At 36.0% G+C, this 27,129-nt stretch overlaps 1 protein-coding gene across 4 annotated transcripts in view; it reads left to right on the forward strand.

The window, feature by feature from the left end:
• The window catches only part of LOC145205331 (triple functional domain protein-like), a 64,220-nt gene that overhangs the window by 30,662 nt on the left and 6,429 nt on the right, over window positions 1-27,129 (forward strand). For 2 of the 4 annotated variants that reach the window (XM_080078019.1, XM_080078021.1), the window contains exons 31-47: window positions 535-651; window positions 1,085-1,179; window positions 1,514-1,646; window positions 2,512-2,689; window positions 15,272-15,400; window positions 16,835-17,019; window positions 17,394-17,549; window positions 18,612-18,749; window positions 20,784-20,876; window positions 21,396-21,599; window positions 22,226-22,383; window positions 22,968-23,037; window positions 23,357-23,539; window positions 24,047-24,175; window positions 24,673-24,839; window positions 25,439-25,614; window positions 26,707-26,856. In XM_080078019.1, coding sequence (XP_079934145.1) covers window positions 535-651; window positions 1,085-1,179; window positions 1,514-1,646; window positions 2,512-2,689; window positions 15,272-15,400; window positions 16,835-17,019; window positions 17,394-17,549; window positions 18,612-18,749; window positions 20,784-20,876; window positions 21,396-21,599; window positions 22,226-22,383; window positions 22,968-23,037; window positions 23,357-23,539; window positions 24,047-24,175; window positions 24,673-24,839; window positions 25,439-25,614; window positions 26,707-26,856 — 2,461 coding nt within the window. The remainder of the gene's footprint in view (window positions 1-534; window positions 652-1,084; window positions 1,180-1,513; window positions 1,647-2,511; window positions 2,690-15,271; window positions 15,401-16,834; window positions 17,020-17,393; window positions 17,550-18,611; window positions 18,750-20,783; window positions 20,877-21,395; window positions 21,600-22,225; window positions 22,384-22,967; window positions 23,038-23,356; window positions 23,540-24,046; window positions 24,176-24,672; window positions 24,840-25,438; window positions 25,615-26,706; window positions 26,857-27,129) is intronic. The other 2 variants (XM_080078020.1, XM_080078022.1) reach the window with 2 other exon arrangements.

A 27,129-nucleotide genomic window follows, 5' to 3' on the forward strand; every position in this document is an offset into this window, starting at 1 on the left:
CGCCGAGTTTTACAAAAATGCCAAGTGGCGAAACTAAATTCATTGCGACGTCACTAATGCATTCACCACCAACAATCGCTCAATTCAAACCGAAGAGAAACTGCCCATAAAATATAACGTTCGTCATAACCTGAAAAACAACGGAATGAAGCATTATTTATTTTGGAACGCATTTGTTGTAAATATTGCTGTTGCTTTGTGTCTCATTTGCATTGTACGCAACAATGAGCAAGCATTCATTGTTCAACAATTGAATATATGCCATCATAATCAAGGCATTATTGCCACATAAGGTTGCGGTTTTAAGGCATGGTCTATGGCCATACCGATAATAAGTTTGTTTAAAAGCAAAATTGTTAAAGCTTTACTTTACATTTAACGATTTTTGTACCATGTCGCTACATACTAACCAAAATATGCACAGTGCCCCCAAACTTCGACAACGACGTAAGTTTCTTAGTTGATGCATTGTAAGGTATTACAAGTATTTTGTAACTTTTAGTTGGACTTATCTATTTTTTTTATTTTTTGCAGACTTGCGACCTTAGTGTTGTGGACAACAGTGAATCAGAGGACAAGTTTGCCATTTTTACTGGCAGATCTGCAGACGGAAAAATCACACTTAAAGCATCTTCGTTGGAAGTTAAACAGGTTCGAATAGTTCAAAGTACAGTAAAAAATAGAGATACGAAACTGATCACACTCCCAGAGAGCTTGTGCACAGTGAAGTATATTTCAAAATGCTTTTTGTTTTTTTACACGTTTTTTGGCATTTAAGACAACAACAGAGAATAAAAAAAGAATGATCGTGTTTGTAAAGGAACTATTAACTTTTACTAATTTCTATCCCTTTTATTGCTCTCTGTAGACACTGAAGATGCTTTTTAGCGAAATTAATTTGATATTTATTACATTGTCAACTGAATTTAACCTGGAAATAAACATTTCCTAACTTGTGATAAACATATAATGAAAGGTGGAAATCGTTGCAACAATGGCAATAGATCAGGGAATGATTTCGAGAATCAATGTACCAGGATTTATTTAATTCTTATAATTGATTTGTTTTGCATCGCTTTTTAAGGAATGGATCAAAAAACTGAATGAGGTTATTCAAGAAGCCTCTCCACATATCAAAGACATGCAAATCCCGAAAACATATCCTTCCCATGCTAAAAGGTCAGTAACAGGCTAGTTGCAATTAAAACAAACCTATTTATTTTCCAAACAATTCTAGCGCACTGCATTTAAGCGTCAAAACTTTCATAATAAACAAAATAAAAAGTTTTATCAGTTTTAATAAAGCAGTTGATAAATTTAGTGTTTTTTTAACCAATACGTTTAAAGAGAAAACTGAAAACGGTTCTTTATAATTTTCTCAGGTTTTTGAAGTCGTAAAAATATAAAGAATAGTATCCAAAAATATTAAAATCGATACGAAGTATTTCATAGAATTCCACACAACAAAGAATATTTTAATTCAGTTTGATCAAATCTCTAATTTTAATTTTAGACACAATAGCACTGGAAGTATGCTGGACGATGACCGGTGGAGCATGACGACTGCTGATCGCTGGAGTGAATCGAGTAGCGTCGGAAACCCGGATTCGGTTTCTCTGCATTCTAGAACCTCCTATAACGAAAACGTAAGACTAAAACAGCATGGAATTTCCTGTGCACAGACCTTGAATCGACATTATACAAATTCACAAATTCTAACTTATTGAAAAATACACAATTTCTAATTTATTGAAAAATTCACAAATTCTAATTTATTGAAAAATACACAAATTCTAATTTATTGAAAAATACACAAATTCTAATTTATTGAAAAATTAACAAATTCTAATTTATTGAAAAATACACAATTTCTAATTTATTGAAAAATTCACAAATTCTAATTTATTGAAAAATACACAAATTCTAATTTATTGAAAAATTCACAAATTCTAATTTATTGAAAAATTAACAAATTCTAATTTATTGAAAAATACACAATTTCTAATTTATTGAAAAATTCACAAATTCTAATTTATTGAAAAATTCACAAATTCTAATTTATTGAAAAATACACAATTTCTAATTTATTGAAAAATTCACAAATTCTAATTTATTGAAAAATACACAAATTCTAATTTATTGAAAAATTCACAAATTCTGATTTATTGAAAAATACACAAATTTTAATTTATCGTTATTTTCTGATTAGAGCAGTGTTTTTTTTGTTTTTTTTCTTATGTGGCTACAAAACCGTACAGATTGCTTGCTTTAAAAACTTTGACACATATTTGGGTGTGTCGTAACAATAGACGTAAATAATGGTACTTTATTACAACATATGGTGTCCCCCTAGAAAATGGCTGATAGTGGTTTATACCCCACCTTTGGATAATATAAGAGACCTAAACTTTTTTTGCTGTTTTACATTTAATCTCTAAATTAAACTTGCGTTTAGCGTTAAACGAACATATTAAACTGTACAATGTTTCATGTACCACTCATTTTTACCAGTTTTCACCTGGCGACTTGGCACGCGTAATCGAGGACTACAGCGGCGGAGTTGGTCACATGACCGTGCGTAAGGGCCAATTACTGAGCGTAGTTCGGTCACGTGACGAATACGTACACGCCCAGACCTCGGACGGGATGCGGGAAGGCCTGGTACCTACGTCATACCTCCTGCCTCTCGGTGAGTCCTGATTGGCTTGATTAATGTGACGTGAAACGTAGTAACCCGAAAAGGATTTTAAATCGATCAGCAGAAATTGCCAATAAGTGTCAAAACTCTTGATAAACGCACTTAGGTTTTTGGCAGTCCATACGCAAGTATAAGCCATTTATACATGTATTGCTTGTGATTATCATACAATATGACGTAACAAGTTAGCCAGTGACGTCATACTTGGCTTAATGACAAATAATAATGAACCTAAAACAGAACTCAAAATTACAGGTCGGCGCACAGCCTTGTTGTAAGAACCGCTGTACTGTGTATGTTTTTGACAATGTATGGGAACGGTACGGAAGAAGCGCTTCCCCTATTTTGCTGTTGTTTGTTCAGTTTGTTTGCTTTGCTGCTTAAGGATAATCCGCTGTGACAGTCAGGTCCTGATAAGTTTCAAGTAAAAAGTCTTAAAATCGTGCAGGTCAGACTGTAGTGTTGTTTGCTTACGTTCAAGCAGACTGTGATTGAAAAGACATAGCAGTAGATAGATTTAGAAGATTTTTGGATGCAAGATCAGTTGTTTCGTAGTTTTAGTTAAGATTTTTGGGTTGCTCAAAATATCAAATTTTACTCTTATGGTATGGACACTGGTATAAAAACAAATAAATTTCAAATTGCCTTCGTTCAAAAAATAGGTAATAAAATATGTTGCAAATCGAAAATACATGTCGCACTTCTAACACTTTTCTAAATACAGTAACTTCAAATTTGTGTTTTTATACCACCTGCCCATACCATAAAAGAATAAAAATTTATTACATCTTATATTTTAATGATACACAAACCATTCATGGCTTTGTTTATACATTTTACCATTTTCAATAGTATGGACCATATTTTACTAAGAGTACGATTTATTATTGTTATTCAAAGTAAGTACATTTCATAATAGACCACGAACACTTTATCTACTACAACAGAATATAACCAAAAAAAAATCAGAAAACTGTCCCATCGTAACCGTAACCAGCATATACAGTGGAGGGATTCAGCTGGTTCGCACCATCTATAGAACCGTCTCACGAAATTTTATGAGGTCAGCGAACCGGTTAGCATTACTGGTTACTGTCTAAGGACTTTTGTAACAGAACCGACTGGAAAATATGACTTTTGTGATAGACATGACATGACTGACAAAAAATTTGAATCCCACCGCTGAGCATATACCTTGTAACACAACACAGTCATGACTTAAAATTAGACGTTTCGACCTTTGGGAAAATGCACCAAACCAGCATTTAAATTTGCAGCAGGCATGACTTTCTGCCCTCAGTTGTGAGTAATTAGCGTACAATAGCGATGCCTTGAATCAATACAAGGGCCCCAACGGCGTCACAAATCAGATTTCGGTCGGACTTAAACGAGATTAGCATCGGTAGACGGGGTAGCTCTGATCTCATTTACTAACGATGCGATATATACAATCCCACGTCTCTTGGGACTTAGACACCGGCGATACGTCTTAATGTGTGGCTTGCCGTAGTGAAGAGAGTTAGTGATTGTTAGCCATTAAGGAGCTATACATAAACTATAGAAATAAGGTAAATACGTTTTGCGTGACCAAGAATGTATGAGTTAGGCAGAATTTATTTTCGTAGAACAATATGTTAAAGAATAAACCGTAGTTTAAATTGTATTCCAATATTGTTCGATTAAGAGTGTGTGCTACAGTAATCAGAAATCGCTTTTGGATGTGTTGAAAAAGTCAGCAAACATATACGTACAAAGAGGGGTGTGTCAGTTCAGACAATAGTTGCATGATATGTTTAGAGCGATTGGCTGTTGCTGTAAGTGTGCAAGTTTCCTAGAATGTGTGGAATAAAAAAACATACCGTTTTGCTAGCAGTGGCTTCTTTATATCACTATTATTCTTTTTTTTCTGGAACGTATGGCTTTTGTTTTGTGAAAAATAGAAGTTTTTAAAGTGCAGTCGTTCTATGAAAGTCAAAATAGTTTTTATTGTAAGTTTAAGGCTTACTTTGTATTTGTTAGATTTGTTATTTAATTTACGTGGAATGCGAAGGTTTCATCAGCCTTAAAGCATAGTTGCTTCATTTTTACATGTTGGAAAGTTTTGTGTTGCGAAATCATGACATTTAAACATAGGACTCATTAGCTTTACGACGTCGTTTGTAAACGTTATATGAGTTGTCTTTAGAGTTCAGTGTGCTTCAATTATTCAACTTTTTGTGACAAAAGCGTCGTTTGTTGATAAAATGGATACGTTATTGTCTATAAAAGTGACTAAACCAAGTCAACCCACAAAATCGTTAATACGTAATTTAAGTTTTAATTACGTTGTGTTTGGGCAGCAAACAATTCTAAATCAAAGTAAAATTTATTAGTTAGCCTGTTTTACGAAAGAAAAAATGCGAACATTTGTAAATAGGAATTTCCGCAATCAAATTGTATTAGACGTGCAATGGGTTAACCCAGTGGTTCCCAAACTTTTCTTTTAAGGCGCATTTTAGAAAAAACAAAAATTATTTGGCGCACCTCGAACATTTGAATAATTTTTTTAGCTGACAAAGGCACTAACTATGAGGTCATAAAGCCGCTATACAGGTCACTTTCATAGTTAAATAGCCTAGTTGAACATCTCAGAGACGTGGAGCATGTTGGCCTAGTGGTCTAAGCACCAGGTACTACTACTCTACTTGATTGATTTTAATATCAATATTTTTTGCGGCACACCTAATGACATGTCACACCAGTGTGCCGCGGCGCATAGTTTGGGAACCACTGGGTTAACCCCTATACTGCAACTTTCATTCTTCACAATTGTTTCATAACGACCACCAGCACATTTAAAAATCCCCTAAGTTTCTCTATTGGCAAACAAGCGCGGCCACATGTACGCCAGCTCGATCAATCTTTCTCTAATGCTCATCTATCGATTGAAGTTTCAATTTCACGCAAGGTTTGTATAAGGATGCCCTTCAGATGATTGCAGCGTAAAATTCAATTTGGATGATTTGCCACAGCGGGACTTTTTTCATTAATTTTGTTTTAATTAAGCCACGTCATATGCAGGTACAGAACTGACGTACGTATAGCTGCTTGACCAAAGGTTCGATGGATTACTATGTGAATGATACTATTATATCAAATACGTTTCACAGAACTATTGCATTTTAGTTTTTCAGTTTATCGATTTCAGAAAAAAAATCAGTTATTGGCGAGTTTATGTAAATTTTGAGGCATTTATTTTCAGAAACCAGAGGTTATAAAATTTTCGATGATTTTTGCGAAGTGATTGTGGTAAAGTGATCATATGTATGATACTATTGGACTTTGTAACATCCTTGTGTGTTGGAATAAAAAATTCAGTTCATGTACTATATAAGGTGGAAATTATTTTTGTAGAATCCAGGGATGGCAATGTTTTCGATGGCTTTTGCAAAGTGTTCATGACAAAGTGATCTCATGTATCATACTTACAAGTTTTTAGGTGTTACAATGTTACTACAGATCAAGTTTATGGATTTCTTTAGCTTTATATATGAAAATACGGCGTTAACTATTTTCCCATACAGACCCAGTAGTGTTGTATCATTAAAGTACAGTGGTGTTTTGGAAGAGTGCTGTACATAACGAAGCAATAACACTCAGAAAAATGAGTCACACACATGTATTCTCGACGTCTTGTCAACTTTGGGTGGCTTGTTTTGATAAACTCACCCACAAAACAAACATACGGGATTTGTGTGACAATTTGGTGACAAGTGCTGATTCAATAAATCGGATTTACTTTCGTCAATACTAGATTAAGCTTCTGTTAGCTTACAAACAAGCAGAGATAATGAGTTTTTCTTTACTTTGTCTTAATTACAAACTATCTGTAAGTTGCTGCTAGCTGATTGACATTAGATCAAGTGAATCAATTGTTACAGTTTTAAGTAGAAAGTGTCAGCAAGGCGTACCGAATAAAGGATCAGTTGTTGTTTCGTGCAAGTATGTATTCTATTTGAATAGAAAATTGATGTCAAAAATCATTTGGTGAAATATATATTCTGTAAAACATGCGCCTATTGTTCAGTTCTGTTTGTCTGATGAGTTATTCATATGCTTTTCAGGTTTTGCGTTGGTATATTTGTGTGTTGTTTGAAGCCTTTTTTGTGATGGATTACTATTTTAAATTGCTCTTTACGAAGTGTGTGTCATGTATTTGAAACAGGAACAGGTTTTTTTTAAGGTTTGGTTTGGGTGACCGCTAAGTAGTTTTAAGAGACCGCAAGTGTTTCATTTAAATACCAAAAAATAGCCATATTTGCTTAAACGAATTATTTATTAGGCTACTGGCAAATTTTGGGAAACCGCTGGAGAAATTTGGGGGACCGTTTCGGTCCCCAAAAACACCTTAAAAAAACACTTTTACAGGAGTATCACTAACTTCTAAAATATTTTTGAAGGTTAAAAACCGAAAATCGTAACTACAATGGCAACAGGCTATGGGCTTTTAGTGAACAGAATTTCGTGTTATTTGTGTCTAGACGAGTTTTATGTAGTTGGTCCGCAACTCAAATTGTAGACAGCGTATAAACGAGTATTGCATATCTTGAAGCGTTGGAATTCAATTATTTCGCCAGGCGTAATTTACAATGCAAATTAATTTTACTGTTTATTACTGTCTTGTTTTTTCGAAGCGTTGTCGAAATTGGTTAAGATCTCAGACAGAGCAACAGAACACTTGGTTTGTTTCTCATTTACATAATTTATGGGGTTGAACCCATTTCACGCTTGAGGTGGTTTTGTCTACATTTGTCACGGCCACCTCGCTACTACACATTGCGACTAACTTAGGTTTTTGTATTTTTGCAATTGCTTTTATTTGGTGTTTATCATTCACAACAACGATGAAACAAACCGCTTAATAACAAAATTTTAATCCTAAGAGATAAATCATTTTTCACTTGGTCATTTTTTTCAAAAAAAAAACTCATTTGATATATGCATACTTTAAGTGTTGAGTTGAGTTTATTTCGCTTAGTGAAAGAAAAGATAGCGACACAATACGCAAAAGCAATCACAAAGCCAGAAATAGCTGCACAACGTTTAAACCTTATGAAGCGCAAAACAGTCAAGGGCACAATTGGTGGATAAGGGCTGAACGCACTGCAGCTAAACCATAAGTAAATACTTTAAGTCTTGATATTGCCGACTTGGATTTATAAACGACTTGTTGACATGTTTATTGGATAGCGAGATGGAGAAAAATGCGTTTTATTTGATCGCTTTGACACGATTTGCTCTTTATTAAACACTGAACGGTTTAAGGCTTTTATGCAAATTTTGCTGTGAATTTTGACGACTGTGAATTTTATGTCTTGTGTAATGGGTTTTCATGTTTTCTTAGGTTTTGTTTAAATTTTAAAGATATCGATTTTATTCTATAATGCTTAAAAAGACGTTACCTCATGTCGCATGATCGCTTGTTACATGAAACAAATTCTGGCGTTAACGATTCATTAAAAGGTTCCGTTGCTGTCATTGCACAGCAAAATTGTAAGTTTCGACTGTTATAAATTTCTATCATGGGAGCTATTTCAAAACAAGTGATTTTGTCAAGTTCGGTTTATACATTTATTATAAACACCTTCTTTACATATTGATTGCCTAAACTTGCAAAACGTTTTAAATACTGTTCTAGTTGGATTGTATACAGTGCGTGAATATGTATTAAAATCGATTTGATGCAACTCCAAGTGGGCTTGGCGATGTTTCTTGGATTATCTCCCCGCTGAGATTAAATTTTTGTAAGTCAACACCACACAAGCTCTGCGATTTTATCATAAGTCGATAAATGGTTATAAGAACACACGGAACGGGAAAAGCCCAAAATTGTTTACACTTTGGATTTTGAAATACCAAACTGACTTTTATGATCTTTGTCTTGAAATTTGGCAACAAAGTGTTTATTTGTTTGGGTATAATGCATGATGTTTGTGCAAAAATCGAAAAACTTTTACTGGCAATTCTAAACGCATTACATAGAACCAATATTTGTTCTATATCATTTTTAATCACTTCTGTTACTCGTCGAGTATTTCAATTTTTAATTATCGCAAGCAACAAAATGAAGAGATCGAACTACTTGTTAGTCCCTTTGTTTTTATTGATTCCTAAATATAGAGTACTCCATCTTATCCGCTTAATTGCAGTGACACGTTGCTATCGACCTGCAGTGACCAAAACACCCTTTTCTAAAGCACCTTTACTAAGCACCCAGTGTAATACGGGACTTGGGAAGGTGGTTAAGAGGTTTCAGTTGCAATACGTATGCATGTGAGCCATGGCGCAGTGACGTATATCCTGATCACGTGATCCCACCTATATGTGTCGGGACCTGCATTTAGAGAAACCGTCGCCTACGCTGTTTGGTCCAGAAACGCGTGGTCGCGCCCAATGGAAAGCGTCTTAAAACAGGCAAACTGTGCCGTAAGAGAACCAGTGTTGTTGAGTAGAACGCTACGGAATTACCATGTCAAACCGTAGAACGGTGCGTAAGTTTTCGCTGCGTTTTCCAAAGACCAAGGGAAGACTACATAGCAAATCTTCATACAGCTTTGACAACCAGCAGAGCACCGAAGAAAAAGGTCTGTTTTTTTCTACTTAAATGTTAAAGAACCAAATACCGTGTTTTGTGTATTAATATATTTTATGGCATATTTTAATGTCACAGACAACGTGACTGACTTGCTGCACGCGTCTTATGGAGGAAGTGTGTTTCGTCTGTCTTATTATGTAAACGTTGGTATATTTTGGTATGTAGGCGTTCGTGTTTTTGTAAGATCTATTTATGTAGCTGCAGTAATTATAGTAAGTTTACAGTAACCTGAAAGAACTTTGACTGCTTTGGTGGCAAACCTTGAAAAGGGTTTGGGCAAACAACAATTAAAAAACATCGAAGAATCAAAAACACCGTATTTTCTTTGGTCGCCATAAGAGTTTTTTTTTCCTCAAATGGTTCAATTTGAAATTGCGTTAAACCAAACGAATATAATTCTTGAATTTCGTTAACTGCCAAAAGTGCTTATATTTGTAAAAACTTACAAAAAGAAAACTAGTTTTTGCGTTTATATCTCTCAAAACGTTGTAATTTTGCATTTTGAAAATGTATAGATTCAAAAATAATCAAAGTGCAGTATTGTTTAAACCAGTGGTTCCCAACCGGGGAGGAATTCCTCCCTAGGGAGGAATTTTAGGAGTTCAGGGGAGGAATTTCATAAAAACTGTAAAAAAATTTACATTGGAAATGTTACACAATATTTTTGTACACACATTATTATGTCCATTATAATTTGGACCCGGTTCACATTTGGAACCGGTTGTGAAGAATTCTGAAATGGACATCCCTAATTATAAGGTCTATTTCAAATTGCTATAATTTTTTATGTTAGCCTATTTGTTTTTCGTCTTATGGGGAGGAATGAATAGTTCGAAAATGGGCAAAGGGAGGAATGTAACAAAAAAGGTTGGGAACCACTGGTTTAAACACTTAGCTATTCTACATTTTGCATCCTTTTCAAACGACGCTTGTAGACAGAAACATTTTTGCATAGAAAGATTAGTTCACTTGTCGCACTTGCAGTAGCAGAATATCGACCAGTTTGGAATTGCTCTGCACTTGCTTGTCTGGCTTAAAAGCTTCTTGAACGACATCACATTCTCAGTTGTGATTGATTCGGCTTAAAACGTTGTTCAACAACGCCAAAGTCAAGCTCAACACGGGCTCATGACCTCTTTAGATCCACGAGCTTAAACTTGTTGCGAAACACAGATATTTTGTCCATACTGCTTTGAGTTAAACCCATTTCTGCGGAATGTAGACAAAACTAATTTATTATATTGGTCAAGTTAGGATTCATTTTACTAAGACATGCTTTTGTCTATCTATACCAGTGGTTCTTAACCAGGGGTACGTGTACCCCTTGGGGGTACGAAGCACCAAAGCAGGGGGTACGACATGCAGTGTGAAACTGTACACTATTTAGGCATATTTGTGAAGAACGCGTAACAAGTTACTTTGTTATGTGTCTTTGACTGATTGTTGGTGTGCTGTAAACATTGTTGAACTTACAAGACTGTTTTAATGCATGCATTGAACACGTAAGTTATAAATACACTGAGTTTAATTCCTATTATTGCAATTTTATTTACTTTCGTCGGCCATTGTAGGGGTACGAGAAAATTTCATGAAAGCTCAAAGGGTACGAGCGCTAATAAGGTTAAGAAACACTGATCTATACAATCTAAACCTAATTGCATTAATTTGACGAAACACTTGCGAGACTGCGTGTTTATGTGACTCAAGTGTATATAAACGGGTGTAACTGATGTAGCCTTCATATCACTGATGATGGCATGAGCATTTGCCGAAACGTTTGAAAAATGGAGCAAGTCGCTTTTTACGTCTTCCGGGCCGTTATTTTCACCATTAAACTTATAAATGACCATATCTTTGAGTTTTTGACGGCATGTATGTAGTGTTGTTTGACCATACTTAATCTTTACACCTCTCTTGTAAAAGTAAGTCTGGTCGGTTTTTAGTCATCTTGTGGTGTGAATTATAAGAACAAGACTCTGTATCCAGCACAGTGTCCATTGACATGTGCAGTCTTTGCTATCACAACGGAAGTGTTACGTACATAACAGGCAGGGTTACCAAGAACGTGACTGTCTTAAGGTGTAAAATGTGGATGTATTTTTGCGCATGATCATGTAACTAGTTTGATACATAAAACTTCTGATTTTCTTAATTTTATTATTCATAAAACGCCTTTAAACCTTTTCCAAAGAATTATGAATTCTAACCTTAAAAAGGTTGCAAATTTAAATTTTCGATGTTACGTAATACACAATGAATATGTTTCCGTCATACATATTGCGTGGAGTTTTCTTAAACTGTCAAAGTACGTCATGGTTGTGGGTGGGGTTACCTTAAAATGTGGTGACTCTGTCCAATACATGTCGGAAACCTATGACGCGCTTAAGCCCCCATAAATGCGCTGTTACAGTTTTTCGAATGCCCACTAATGCAAAGCCCTGACGTAATACAATGACCAAGGCAAAAAATGTTCCAGCCACTTTCTGTTGAAACTGATTTGTCGTGTAAATAGCTACAAAAACATTGAGCAAACTATAATAGTATCGTTGTATTTGTTTATTGCTGTACAACTATTAAGCTTTTAATATGTTTTTTCCCAAGTTTGTCCAAAGAGTCTCTTTTTTAAAAGTATTTGCCCGTTTCAAACATAAAAATCGGCCTGAATCAGTTAAATAGTTTGTATTTTTGCAACACTTTGACATTTTTTACCACTCCAAAGCATTGTTAGCAATACTAGGACAAAAGCAAAAATAATCACTATAAAACGTATCAGCTATAGCACCAAAATTTTTCGAAAATGTCATAAGACATTCAATCTGGAATGATTCCTATAGTCCTATTCAACATGCACTTCCTGTTGTGCGGTTTTCATCTTGACATCGTGGCTGTTGCCTTCAGCCTGTTGCTGTCAGGGAAACAAATGTTTTGACGCTGCGGCCATCAAAATTTCCCTCGGGAAAACGCTGAATCAGAACTCGTTTCTGGCTGATCTATCTAACTCCAAGTTGGCGATCGTTACAGTTTTTCATCGATTCCCCATCACCTACGTTTCTCTTTACGTCTCCCATCTATTTTTCATTGGTATTTACCGCATTCTAAATGGGAGGTACAGATAGATGCTAGTTGACAGGTTGACCATAAGTGATATGAATGTACGTGCAGGTATTGCTTCGATTTTGAAAACTTGCAAAGTTTTATAATGGATTTTGTTTCAGTAACGAGTGTGACACTGTCACTTTTTATTGACGTTTTTGATTTTTAATGGAAATTTGATCTGGTCTATTATGGTGTCAGATACGCATGTCAGACAAGTGGCAGTTAGACTGATTGAAGTTATAGCCGTTTTTTTGTTGATGAACACATTTGTTGTATATGATATGTGTTCAACTAATGCAAGGGTCTCGAAATTTATACAGCACACAACCTGAGGAAAAACTTTTTTTTAAATTCATCTGAAATGTGAAGACACAGTATAGCTGAAACGGTTGAATGTAAATAACTTGCGGTCAAAAGTATTTTATGTCATATTTTGTCTCTTTCTATACATAAAGCTGCTACCTAGTTGAAACTATTTATTCCAACTTTTATCCGATTGTTTTTGAGGTCCTATACAGGAAAGCAAATTGTTTTTCTACTTTTTTACTGTTTATAGGTTTTGTTCTAGCCGTTTTGTCAATAAAGGGTGCATTAAACATTATTTTTAGGGAAAATTCTTCCCCTAAACTTTGCGATTATGCTAACCTACATAGCAGCCTGATCAAAGGTTCCTTGCTATTTTTAAAGTCTACACAAAAGTATGACGTAAGTTACATGACGTGCATTTCGGTTGCCTAATCTATCACTGTTTAAGTCGCAATCGCAAGTAAACTTCATAAAATGCCGTTAGTTTCGCAATCGGAATAGTTAAGACCCATTTACATGGACTACTTGGGCTTTCCCATTATGTCATTGTATAGAAGTGTGATGTATCTCTGTCATGTACGTGTTGAAATGAAATCATGCTAATTATCTTAGACGCAATATTAGAGAAAGTTTTATTTGCAGTAATATACAGGTACATGCAGTGCAGCTAAGATGAATTTTGTGCAAATTGCAGGTTGTTTTTTTGAAAACCAACTGTACAAATACAGTATTCACTTTTTCGTGTCCAAGTGTTTGTTTTTGTGTGTATTGCATATGAGAGGAGAAATATTATTGACATTAAATATTATATTACAAGGCGAAGGTCGCATATTTTGAATTGTTTAGGTACATTTTTGTAATATACTAAAAATATGTATCATGTTTTGATAAGAGTGCAGTGTAAACAATATAGTCATAGACACCTCTGTAATGTAATCACAGCAAAAGTGTATATTAACTGACAGTTATATGCATCTTGTAGTGGTGACTAAGGCCACCAACTGAGGCAATTCTGTATGGTAACGCGGATTTTGCGTCATTATGTTTCCGTTAATAGCAATCGGCAGTGCAAGCTGGTAACGCTATCACAATGAAACGATGTTTTGCTATAGCTGTTTGGCGTACTGGCAGTGGAGTGAGAGTGTGTCCTGTCATGTTGCTGTTAAAGATTGTTTGTTTTGTCACACAAGGCCAATCGTGACGTGTTGTGATTCGCGCGCAAACATGCTTGGATGCTTTGCAGTGAAATTTCATTAGTCTTGTCAGTCATAGAACAGCATAATCGAAATTTGTTGAAAAAATACGTAGGTCTAGCCCAAACGAGTTGTTGTATGTGTTTATGGTGGGCTATCTAAAACAGGCTGTCTATATGGTCTTATTCGATGAAACTGTTATAAGTTGTACGCTTTTTTGATGATGTCATCGACATTAGAATATGTGCTAGTGATATATATTTTGTTTCTGGTTTTGTAAAGTAGAGTTTTAAGGCAATTTTAAAAATTTGTAAAAAAGCAGTCAAATTTGGTTTTTGAACGGAAAGAAACATCAATTAAAAATTATTGACACAACTGCTTTCAGCGACCCCAAAGCAGAACTGTTTGTTTTAAATTAGTCGGCTTCCCTTTAAACAAGCAAGCCCTAGGGGTTTTCGTATAGCACATACCTACTTATGGCCGCCGTTTTTAGTGCTGCGCTCATTCGCTCAGTGGTGGAGTACAGGAATGCCAGGCACTTAACTCCTTGCTTTGTTGTACTATCCTATATACGAGTGTTAAGTAAGGGCCCTTTGTGGTCACCCAGGCTTTTCAGCAATTCATAAGTGCAGCTTTAAAAATTATTAGGCAAACAGCCAGTGCATCGCATTATTACGTAGACCTTTATTACGGCATAAATAAAAGGCTTAGCGTCCATTTCTGTATGTGACATATACACAGCAGTATGTTTGTACGTTGATAGTGACTCATAGGTTGTGGTTGAAGCGATGCAATTCACAATGAAGTGTTAGATTTGTTGTTACTGTATATTGGTGCAGTGGTGTACTGCACATGGAGTGTTACAAGTTTTTGACCAGCTGTCCGCCTTTGACCTATTGCACAGGTCACAGAAAGTCATGGCAGGCCAACACAGGTATATAAATTGATTTTCAGGCATATTCAATTCCTTATGCGTTGATTGTTTTAATTTGTTATTAGTGAAAAACAATATTTGTTGAAAGGTTGGAGCTAAAATGCTGTCATTTTACGTGGGCCCACCTACATTACTATCCTGTTTCATGCTTAAATATATAAACGTGACAAAACATGTTAAAAATGATTTGCTTCGTTTTTTGAAGTACAAATCTTTTGAGTTTTTTTCTTATAAAGCAATAAACAGTCTTTGGAAATTTGTGTTGCTTATATAGCACTTATATATACAATACATTTAAAAATATCACTTAATCAATGCTGCTTTGAGTGGCAAACCAATAAATACCTAGTCAGCAGTGCATGGGTGTGTGTATGTTTCATAGTTTCAAATTCCTTTTTCGTTTTGTTTAGGAGACCCTGAGCAACAGTCTGGCAGCTCTTCTTCGGCAGGAGACTTGGCATCTTCACAGTCGCGGTCATCTAAGAACGCCAACAATGGTGCTGGTTCTACTGCTACCCTGCCAAATGAAAAGAGATCAGGTATGCCAAGATTTCACGGTTTACGAAAATGTGGTTGGTTCGGAATTTCGTTTTAAGTAAATCTGTAAACACAGTTAATGGCATTCAGTAATGATTTTTGCGCTAGTGAATAGGCTTTGTACAGCCCTGCCTATATTTGCTCAATTTAATTTTTGGGGTAGGCTAAATTTTTGACGTTTTTCATGTTTAGGGTTTTGTGATTACATTTTTATTAACTTGCTTTTGTTTGGGGATAAACGTTCTGCAACCCGAACAAGCTTATTCTACCGTCCACAAATTATCAAATTTTGTTGAACCTTTAAAATATTGTTTCCAACTAAAGATAAATTGCAAATTTTATAAAAAATTAACGTGCAGTTTTTAAGGATACAAAGTTCAATAATTGCAATCAGTTTCGTTTTAGGCGTTTAGCAATCTTTAGTATTTTGTTAATATTTAACGCTGGGGCTGTGCGATTTGCGAAAATCCGGTTGCAACCAGTATCATTTTTCAGATTAAAAAATTGAAAATCATTTACTAAACGTTGTTGGTCCATAAACCCTCATAAGTCAACATTAATTGTATATTTATGACCCATTTTGGTAACATTCGCAAAGATTTGGTTTGGCAATACGCTGTCTTGATTTGTTCACTTGCTTATATATCAGTTTAGCGTTTTGCACACTGAACTCTCTACTTATAAACTGGACTTTATTGCTTAACACTACACACAAATTGCAACATATTAGACTTGATCCTTATGTATGTTTTTGCCGTAGTTAGAGGCCAACCTCTAAGATGACAATTCACATTGTGCAGTACAGTACCTTGGTTGATCCGGATCCGTTTGAACCGAAACATTTCCCCGGATAAGACGAAGATCCGGATTAACCTATGTCCATTAGTTAAAGCCTTACCACATTACAAATCATTTGTACCTCAAATGTTGGCCGAACTAGGCGAAGATCTGGATTAACCGAGTCCGGTTAACCGAGGTTTACTGCAGTTCTCCAAAACTCAACAAAAGAAAAGATTACATTTTACTTATTTAACCATTGCATTGAGCCTAATCTCCTTTTTATGTAGAGCAGGGGTGCCCAACCCGTCGATCGCGATCGACTGGTCGATCTCGGACTGATTTCAAGTCGGTCGCGAGGGTTGCAGAAACTTATTTAAAATAGTTGCTTTGTAACGCGTTGCTGTACATAGATGACTTTATTGTGTGAATTAATCATAAGATATGTTAATAAGTTCATAAGTAGGCGCTGTGTTACAATACAAAAGTAATAGTTGCAGTAGTAATTGTTACTTTGTTCTGGTACTCGCCATGTCTTTGCTAATTTGTATTGGAATGGTAGATCTAGAGAGTTGAAGTACCTCAAAAGTCGATCTCGAGTCAAAAAAGGTTGGGCACCCCTGATGTAGAGTATTTAAAAAAAACTCCATTTTTGACAGGTTTTCGCAAATGGTGGAGTTCAACCTCACGTAAGAAAGTATCAGGAGGAAGTGCCACTGTCCATAAAATCCCAGTGTCTGCAAACAGAGACATTACCGAAACAACAATGGTCGGGCATGACATGAGCCACAATAACAATCAACCTAGCATGGAAAACTCACCATCAGCTAGAAGAGTTCGAAAGGTGAATAGATTTGAACTGAGCAAAAGTTTTTCAATGCATTTTTACTGGTCTGTTTTATTGTACATTACATTACTGTTTTGTCAAATGTTTTGCAATATACCCAGATATGTTTATTTGTAAATATTGCTTAACTATGCCCTTTGTTTAAAGATCCAACAAACAATCTTTGACTTACAGTTTTGTACAACCTTTTGACGTAATTCATTGATCTTAAAACCTAGTTTTTAGTTTGAATAATATTTTCATATTCAAATAAAATCAGCTTTAAACAACGTGAAACCCTTCTGATCAAACCAATCTTAAGTTGCATTCCCACAGCACCCAAATACTTCACCTTACGCAATAACCTTAAACCCTAACTAAATTATTTGCAGTCAAAAACGAACGGAACTGCCAACCAGCATTTACAACCATCTTCAGTACAACATCTCGTATCAGAAACCAATGAAGAGGAAGACTTGGCTCCTTCCCTACCGCCTCCTATGGTGTTGGTGGGAAACAATTTGGCCACACAGGGCACGGCAAGCCAGGTAATACTAACGTTCGTTGTGAATGCCTCAACTTCATGTATGTTGCGCGAATGATTGTCATTAACACAAGCACAGGCGGTTTTGGCTGAACTGAAAGACGCTGTACCTCATTTATTTTGTATTTTATTGTTGTTTGTATGACTGGTGGCAGGAATAGAGTAATGCCCATTTTGTAGCTACGCTATGGCGCAGATTGCTTACAACAGCTTTTATCGACAAATTCCTCACTTAACAATTCGAAAAATTTGCATTCCCCCCCAATAGACTACATAGTAAATGCTAAGCCATACAAAAATCAGTCAACATTTCGTATTTTATCAACTTCACAGGTTATGCTCTTTGAGCTAAAGCTATTTTTTCTCTTGTTTGAGAATAATGCCATAATAAGCCTCACTAAATTTGTCCCAAATTATAACAAGTGTCCTCTTTAAAACGCCGGTAACATGACCCCTTCGACTTTTACGTGCAGTTAGTATAAGGTTTCAAAGGTGGCGATTTAAAAAATTAACGCAGTGTACCAATTACCAAATGGTGGTGTTTGTAAATCGCCGAATTATGTGGTGTCAAGTTTCAGTTGCCCTCTATTTGGGTTTGTAAAGCAATACTATGCTATTGGCAGTTTGTATGTTTGGATTTGAAAAAATCGGACCAACGGTTTCGAATTATAGACATTTAATACCTGACCTGCCAGTTTTCTAAAAAAAAGTTTCTCCTAATAAATTTACACATTTTTTTTACTTACACCAAAAATTCACTACACCAAAATTAAATACACACAACCCCTACACTAAATGAACATCACTGTATAATAAATATGTATAAAATCCGAAAAAATATAGCATGCTTGGTATAACATAGACTAATTTTCGGGTGATAGTTTGCGAACATTTAAGTTTACTTTTTACAAATTTTTATTTCCACCTCATAACTTATCATAATTTTTATTTTTTATTTGTTCTCATCTTTGGTGTTGTACCTTACAATTGTCCTCTTTAAGTTTGCACCCAAAAAACCTAACTTGCGTCTATGTCGTGTTTTTGTTTCATCGTGACGTCATCGCAGTGTTCGTCAGCATGTTCTGTGACGTCAGTAAGCGGGGGTAGTGGAGAGATTTTTGGCTCCAAGCCACCGGATCTAAACCACTCCCATTCCAACGACCTACGGCGGGAAATGGAAGACCTGTTAAGCGAAACTTTTTCGGTGACTTGATTAGTTTTGCCGCTTTGCACGGGTTTGCTGTTATTTCATCACCACTAACTTCATGCATGTTGAATGTAGGCACCTGAACTTAAGTATGTTGTGCTAGAAATTGACCATTTTTAACGGCATGTATTTGGCAACTAAAACTTTGTGTTTTGCGCAAGCATTTAATATTTTTTCAAATGCACGTTAGCGGTAAGCACTGGCGTTTACGTGTGACATGAAAATGTGTTGAATTTGTGAGTTTTACACTTTTACTACTAAAATAAACAGTTCCACAGGCCAAAAATATCAGCACCAAATTTTCACGGAACTTTATTAGGCACTGCTGGCACCCCAAGACCACCAAAATGCCAGTCCACCTCTATACGTGTAGACAGGGCCTAAATAGAGGTCCGAACATAGTCTTTTTAAAATTTAAAATTTTCATTAATCTGACCGGAATGTTATTTTCCAATAGGCTTTTACAAGTATGTGTGGTATTTATGCCTGTATTTATAACCAGTGTACATACATGTTCTGTGCCAAGAAGGAAAATTTACTGTGCATTTGGAATTTTAGACTTAAAAAACTGTTTGCGTTAAAACTTAGGCCAAAACTCATCTTAAAAAAAAACTTAACTGTAGCCTTTCGAATTGTTTTAATTAGTTTACATGTGCACAAAACAAATTTTAAATCCAACATGTTGTTGTTGTAAATGGAATTGAATTTGCCTAATCCATATCGCACATACTGTTCAACACGTTTTCCGTGGGGGCTGGGTGACTGGCTGAAAGCATGCTATTTTTGTACTTTGCTGCATATAGATTAAACAGGTAGTATAGATATGTGTGTGGGTGTTTTCCTGCTTTTGTCAGCGCTTTGCATCTGCAGGCGTACAAAAATACATTTGCGGCTTTCATAATTCATAGAATACATATACCGCTACTAGGCTGTTTATCAGGCATGTATTTTTGCGGCATTGAAATATGCTTATGCTAGTACATAGGTCGACATGCTTCTAAATCCCGTGTGCCAAATTCCTTGCTGTGTCAGAAATGGAGTGTGCGAACATTTTTTGTGTTATGGTGGTTAATGCCAGATCATTTACATAGGAATTAAAAAGCAGGCACATTCTTTTTAATTAGTTTGGTTTTCATTACTATTGAATTATAACAAACTGAAAACAAGCGATGTAATAACTTGTATTTAATCAATGTGTACTGGAATATAAGTCAAAAATCTCCTGGCGTGTCATGAAAAAAACATATTGGGTGTTAGCCTTGGTACAAGAACTAGGGTTTGCCTACCTTTGTGCAAGTAAAAAACCCATTTAGTCCATTAACTCACCAGCTAAAACTAAATTTTTCGATGCCATGTTAAATGTGGCTTCCACAGATTTTCAACCGTGCATTATTGAGACATATTCAAAATAGCCCGACATGTGATTGCGAGCCTATATCATCCAAACACTTTTTTTTCATGGTGCTCCTCTATACCTCTATACCAGGGGTGTGCAACTTTTGTTACTGTGGGGCCAAACGCAATTGCCAAAATTAGATCGCGGGCCGCACCTGTGTATAACACAAGGTGATTTTACTTTGTTGCTACAAGTAAAATTCTAGTAAAATTCGCAATTGATTCTAACCGCATATTGCCTGGTCGCAGAAAAATAGCATCGGCCGCATTAATCTGCTCAAAAATATTTAACAGTTGAACTCGTTTTACAGTACAATTGAAATGCAAGCGTCTGTGTGGGCCGCACAACCTTCAATCAAGGGCCGCATTTGGCCCACGGGCCTCAGGTTGCACACCCCTGCTCTATACCTATCAAGGCGCCAAAACACCCATCCCCTCTCAACGTACGTGACTTTATTTCGCATTTAGCCCAGCAATCAATACAACAATGCCAAACTGCAATAAATCAATAATAGAATCACTCTAGTATTGATCTCAGCTCCGCTGCATGTATTTCCGTGATGAATAAAATATAAATTGCGCCGCATTTTGATTGCAACCGTGGCGTTAAATTGTAACGGTACGTTCTTCCAACAGAAGTCATCGCCTCTACGAATGACCTCGCAAGACAACGCCCCCAAACGTGACGTCACTGGTGACACGCCTCCTGGCGAAGTTTGGCTTAAAAGGGTGAGTTGATTGCTGTACTTAACAAAGTAGAATTTTTTATTTTTGAAGTTAAAGGCTTCTTGCCTGGGTTGTGTAGTCCTTACCCAGACTTGCTTTTAATCGTAATTCCAAACTTTTTGCCCCAGGATTAAACAACGCTAAAATGCAGTAAACCTCTGTTAATCCTGACCCGTTTGGCCAAAAAATTGTCCGGATTAGGCGAAGATCTGGATGAACCGATGTCGATTAGTTCAAGCCTTATCATATGAAAAATCATTTGTATCCCGAGTTCTGTCCGAATTAGGCGAAGATCCGGATTAACCGAATCCGGTTCACACCAGGGTTTACTGTAGTGAGATTTGGTGTAATTCGTATTACGTTCCATGTACTGAAGTATTCCTAACTATAATTCGCCAGTTAACGCCTGGAAAGTAGTAAAATACAGTCTTTGGGCAACTCTAAGTTCAATCTGTCCAATAGAAAAACATCATGCAATATGCGACTTAATAACGAACTAATTTTTATCATTGTATTTTTAAGCAATCAACAACTGAATCAGAACGTCATACACCTACCCACAATGCACAACAAACCGACGGCGATAAAAACGTCACAGCAGGTGATGGCGTTGCATTGACGAACGGTGACGTCAAAGCCAGTCCCCAGACCTCGCCACAAAAGGACGCCGGGGGTTCCCCAGAGGGTGAAGATCCTTCACTACAGAAGAGGCATTACGTGTTAATGGTAAGTATGTCTCAGAGAAGGGGCATTTTTTGTATAAATTTGTTGTTACTGAACCAAGTGTAGAGTGTAAGGCATTTTATTTTGTTAGTATGGCCTTTTGCTGAGATAGGTACATAAGAGGTTGCTTGATGGCCGACTGATTCGTTATGACGCCTTCAATGGCCCTGGCGTACTGTGATTTATATAGGAGTGTGCCGTGATCGCTGGTCTGCATAGACGCTTCCGGGCTGATCCCAGTTATGAATTTATGTTCATCTTAACTTATTCTGTGATAGATTTTGTTGTCTAGTTTTAAGACTTTACTTTCTCTTCTAGTTTAACTGTACTAAAATCCTTGTGTATAAACTACAATTCACAAAAAGTTGTAAGTCGGGTTCGGGTTTTATTTTGAACAAAACGGACTTAATTTCGGGCCGGACTTTACAATTATACAACTTTCAGGCCTAAAACTGGCTTTTACTCAAAAATATCGGCTATGGGAAGATTTACGGCTCCAATTTCAGACCCGAAAATGAACATATCAACATGTACAAGCCATCACTGTGAAATAGATCGAATTAAGACATACTTACATGGTTAGTTTGAAACAATTTCATATATTCTCAATACTCTATGATTTGTTGCAGGAACTGCTGGAGACTGAACGTGAATACGTGTCTGATCTTGCCCTCGTGGTTGAAGGTTACATGCCGAAAGTATTGGAGCGCGGTTTACCCGAACCTGACCAAGGAAAAGAACGCGTCTTGTTCGGGAATATCGCTCAAATCTACGAATGGCATCGAGAGTGAGTTTATTTATCAGTTAAAAAGGTTGTGTTGTCAAAATATGTCTGTTTAAATTAATTGTGTACTATCATCCATTTTAAAGCACAGAGTAGTTGGCGTAAATTCGAGTTACGAGTTATAGTGACTTATCCACGTAGCGAGTCACGAAAAGTTAACAAGAAGGATTAAGAAAATTCAATTAGATTTGCGTCTTATAAATCGATTTTAAGTCAAGTCTTTACCAGTTACTTAAATAAAAATCTTTGTATTGTTTAAATATAAGTTTTTGATAAGATTATAGTTTTTTGTGATTTTGTTTTGTCAGCGAGAAACCACTTTGTTGTGCCGAATAGAACTGAATAACTACACATCGCACAGCAAACTGGTGCTTTTGTTTGATTAAAAACCATGTAAATAGGTTATCAATTTAAAGTTTCCTTCCCTAGTGTGAATCTCGAGTGTAACAAGTTCAACTTAAGTGTTTTTGTGGCTGAAACTCTAGTCAAGTCTATGAAAAAGATAACTCGATTCGGGTTACTGACTCGAGTCTTCCCAGCAATTCAGGTTATTTCAGCACTGCTTAATACTGGTGATTGTATTTCAGCACATTTCTAAAGGAGTTAAACAAATGCAAAGAAGATCCAGAATACCTTGGAAAGCTGTTTAAGCGATACGTAAGTAAAAGTTTTTCATAAATAATGTGAAAATTGACAAAACACTTGTCAAAAATATTTCAATCAATCAACAGTATCTTAAGGCTATCACCAACAAATTATGATTGTCCCTATGTGTAGAGTTGGTAAAATAGTTCTGTATAGTATAGAAGTTTCACATTTCTAACATTGACATAATAATGAAAAAAAATGCCTTGCATTACAATACAGTAATTGCATTTTGTGTAGTTTGGCTATTTCATAATGGGCTGTGTTTAAAAATAATTACTTTCTCGTGAAAAAGCGCTTAAGCTAAAATGCATTTTATTTATTTCTCTAGGAGCGACGACTTCACATGTATGTGGTCTACTGTCAGAATAAACCACTTTCGGAGTATCTCGTCCACAAATACAAGCAACCTTTCTTCACCGATGTGCAAAGTGAAGTGGGAACCAAGTTAGATATCACAGATTTTCTTATTAAACCCGTTCAACGTATCATGAAATACCAACTTTTGCTAAAGGTGAAAAGTCGTTTAATCCGATTATGAAGGCGTTACCCTTGGTTGTTGTGTGCCTTTTCAGTAAATCGACCCGTTTAGATTTAAAAACCTTGAATCTGGTGACTGTGATCTCGAGTGATCCTTTCAGCACACGTTGTAATTTTTACATGAATTAGGTTGCCATTTTTTACGTTGATTCAAATTATGTGGTTAACTGTTAAAATGAACATACATTAGCCCTAAAGTGTTCCGGCGTTTACAGCCTACCCATTTATAAATCATAGTACGCCAGGCACATTGAAGGCGTCATACCAAATCAAGCCGTATTCCCAAGCGTTTCTGCAATAGACCGCGACACATCACTTGCTTAATCTTTCCCTATAGAGTAATTACAATACTTATACCCAATCAGAGCGCTCTAATCAAAGAAATCGCGATTTGTTAAAGTAAGATTAAAAACCAGCAATCTTAGACACTTGTGTGGATAATTTTTCTGCAATGGAGTCTTTACTTATCTCATATACACAGGATTTTCTTAAATTCACGGAGCGAGCCGGCCAACCTTGTCGTGAACTAAAAGCTGCTGTGCAAGTGATGCATGTTGTGCCGAAGCTTGCCAACGATATGATGATGGTGGCTAGGATGAGTGGATACACGGTAAGATGCGATTCTTTGTAAGACTTTGCAAGACTCCAAATTTTGGTTATTGGGTTAATTTTATACGCCAATGAAACCCTAATGCTTATATTCTTTGATATATGGAAAAATGGATTTTGGTGTCCACCGATTTAAAATACATACAACAGTTTATAAATTGTACAGCTTGTTCGTTCTGAATGACAGTTTTATGGGTCCCATTTCCATAAAATTTTTGATGTAATAAAATGGTTGCCAATTCGTGGGGACCCGTTCGTTTCTGCTTGTAAAAGCAATCTTGTTGTTAAATAACTAAAGGTACCCAGATATCATTTGGCAACATATATATATATATCCGATATGGTTACCCATTATATATGATTTCGTAAATATAAATTACAAACACAGAAAAGAAAGTTTTCCAGTTTTAGTTGAACATAATAATTTATAGATGTGTCTATTCTTCTAGGTGACATTGGCCTTTTTAATGGTTAACTGTCTTGATTTCTTGCTTACAGGGTCGAATAGCAGCACAAGGCAAACTTCTTCTGCAAGACACTTTTCTTGTGCGAGAGACTGGAGCTCATGAAAAGGAAAGAAAAGTTTTCTTCTTCGAACAATCTGTCATTTTTAGCGAGCTCATTGATAAACGAGTAGAAGAAAGAGGATTTATCTACAAAGCCAGGTATAGTATTTATGAGATTTTGATATTTTCGATACGTTTGGAATTTGCTAGATTAGGTGCGTTGTAATTGCAGGAATTACATTTGGTTCCGAATTGTATGGTTTCAATTTGTAAAGGAATATTGCATATCACATGTTTTGTTTTTTTTAAATTAGGCTTTGTTTCATAAAAATGTAGTGATAAAAATTGTCCTAACTACTGAGATTAATGTTGTTTAATGCATTGAAATCGGAATTGTAAGCTGGTCTGAATCGAATTTTGTCTAAATAAAGAATTATGCGCAAAAGTTTGTTTACCAAAAAAAGTCAGTAGCTTAAGTCCAATTTACTGAAAACAGTACTTCCGTTAAGCTCATAAAGCAACTCTTCCACTGTGGGTATTGGATGTCTTTCCTTCACAATAGCTGCATGAAATGACGACACAAATTCTGCCCAGTGTATAATATGGCTGCCATTAAGCCCGTTTATTTGCAGAAAACAGCCGCATGTAATACACAATGTGTGCAAATTATTAGTAATATATTTCACAATGAAACCGGCATATATATCAAATCACTTTATTTGAAAAGTTGATAAATTTCTGAGTTCAATCTACAACAGCATCAAAAACTCGGACCTGCTCTTGCGGGACATCCCCTCAAGTGAAACTCGCTTCACACTGTGCAAGAGAAGCGACAACGAAGCACTTGAGCTCTGTGCGTCCGACGTTAAAACGAAAGAAACCTGGATGGAAGTCGTAAACCAACAGCTCGACACACAGAGGGATTTTCTCAATGGTGAGATTTTACAAGTTTTGGATGGAGTTTGTATGTTTTGTGGTTTCACCCAACCTAGCACTAAAAATGTGTTAGATCAATGTGAACATTTAATACAGTTAACCTCGGTTAATCTGAACCTGTTTAAACCATAAAATTTGTCTGGATTCACCGATTTTGGTTAGTTCAAGCCTTGCCGGTTTTGGCGAAGATCTGGATTAACTGAATCAGGTTCAACCGAGGTTTAATGTACTTAGATAAAAATGTCGTTGAACTAGTGAGGCTCAAAGGTTCGATTAATCAATTATGTCCTTTTGTTAACGTTCCAATAAAAAATGATTCGATTGTATAAAGCTAAAGTTCCACCATCGACCATTCACAAATTCCTAAAATAAGTAGTTGCTGTCTTTAGAGCACTGTTTTCCAACCTTTTATGCTTGCGCCATACTAACAAGTGAATTTTTTTGGCTTTACCTTTCAAAACCACTAAAAATCGTAAAAAGTAAAAATTGCAACTTTCTCTTGACCGAATATTTGGTCTAGCCAACGTTTTTTTCAGACGGGTTTTATGTATCACTAATTTAAACCAAATGCCATGTGTGCTTTTATGTGTTTCATAAAGTACCTGACTTTTCTGGTGTACCAAATTTGATTGAATTTATTCATTTTTTACAAAGTAATACAAAATGTTACAACACCCACCAGCAATTTAACACTTTAAAATTCTGCAAGTGTTTTACTTTTAATCTTTAAATCTTTAAGGTTTTCAATTTTCTGAAAAAAAACATGTCAGCCAATCTCGTGTTGTTCTAGCTCTGTTCTCTAGTAGAAAGCCGTCGCAATGGAATTCTCAAAATGCAAGATCTTGTTTTTCCTTCCACTGATGTTTAACTAAACGTTTTCCCGTTTAATTTTTTTTACCCAACCCAAGATCTTGCATTTGGAGAACTCCATTACCTCGGCTTTCTACCACAGAACAGAGCTCGTTGGCAGAAAATCGTTACAAACTTCGACCTATGACCCCGATCTGTCTGTCTTCTGACGTCGGCAACGCACTTTGATTGACAATTGTTGGCCCGAGTTGTATTTCAACTTGCTTGTTTTGTTTTTCAGCTTTACAAGCACCGATCCGCTACCAGCGACAACAGCTTGGAAGTTCGAGTAGCAACAATAGCAATAACAACAACAACAACAACAATAATAACAGTAACAACAACAACAGTCGTGGCAGAAGTGGTGGAACACCTGAGCGACAATTCCTTTGTAAATATTTGTTCTTGTAATTATTTATCATATACTAGGCAATGGATGTAATATGTTGTGATGTGACAAAGCTTAATGAATCTATCAATCATAAAAGTGACCAAAGTATTTCTTTTGAAGCCCACGTTATGTCATTCGCATATAGATTTGACTTCATTTTTTTAGCTTATGCCTTATTTTACAAATTAGAAACAAGAAACTTGAGTTGATTTGCCAAGCACAAAAAATGGGGATTTCAACGCAGCCTACCATCTCCGGCATATATTATGTCGT

This window comes from Phallusia mammillata, chromosome 8, assembly GCF_965637545.1.
Source record: "Phallusia mammillata chromosome 8, kaPhaMamm4.hap1.1, whole genome shotgun sequence".
Lineage (NCBI taxonomy): Eukaryota > Metazoa > Chordata > Ascidiacea > Phlebobranchia > Ascidiidae > Phallusia > Phallusia mammillata.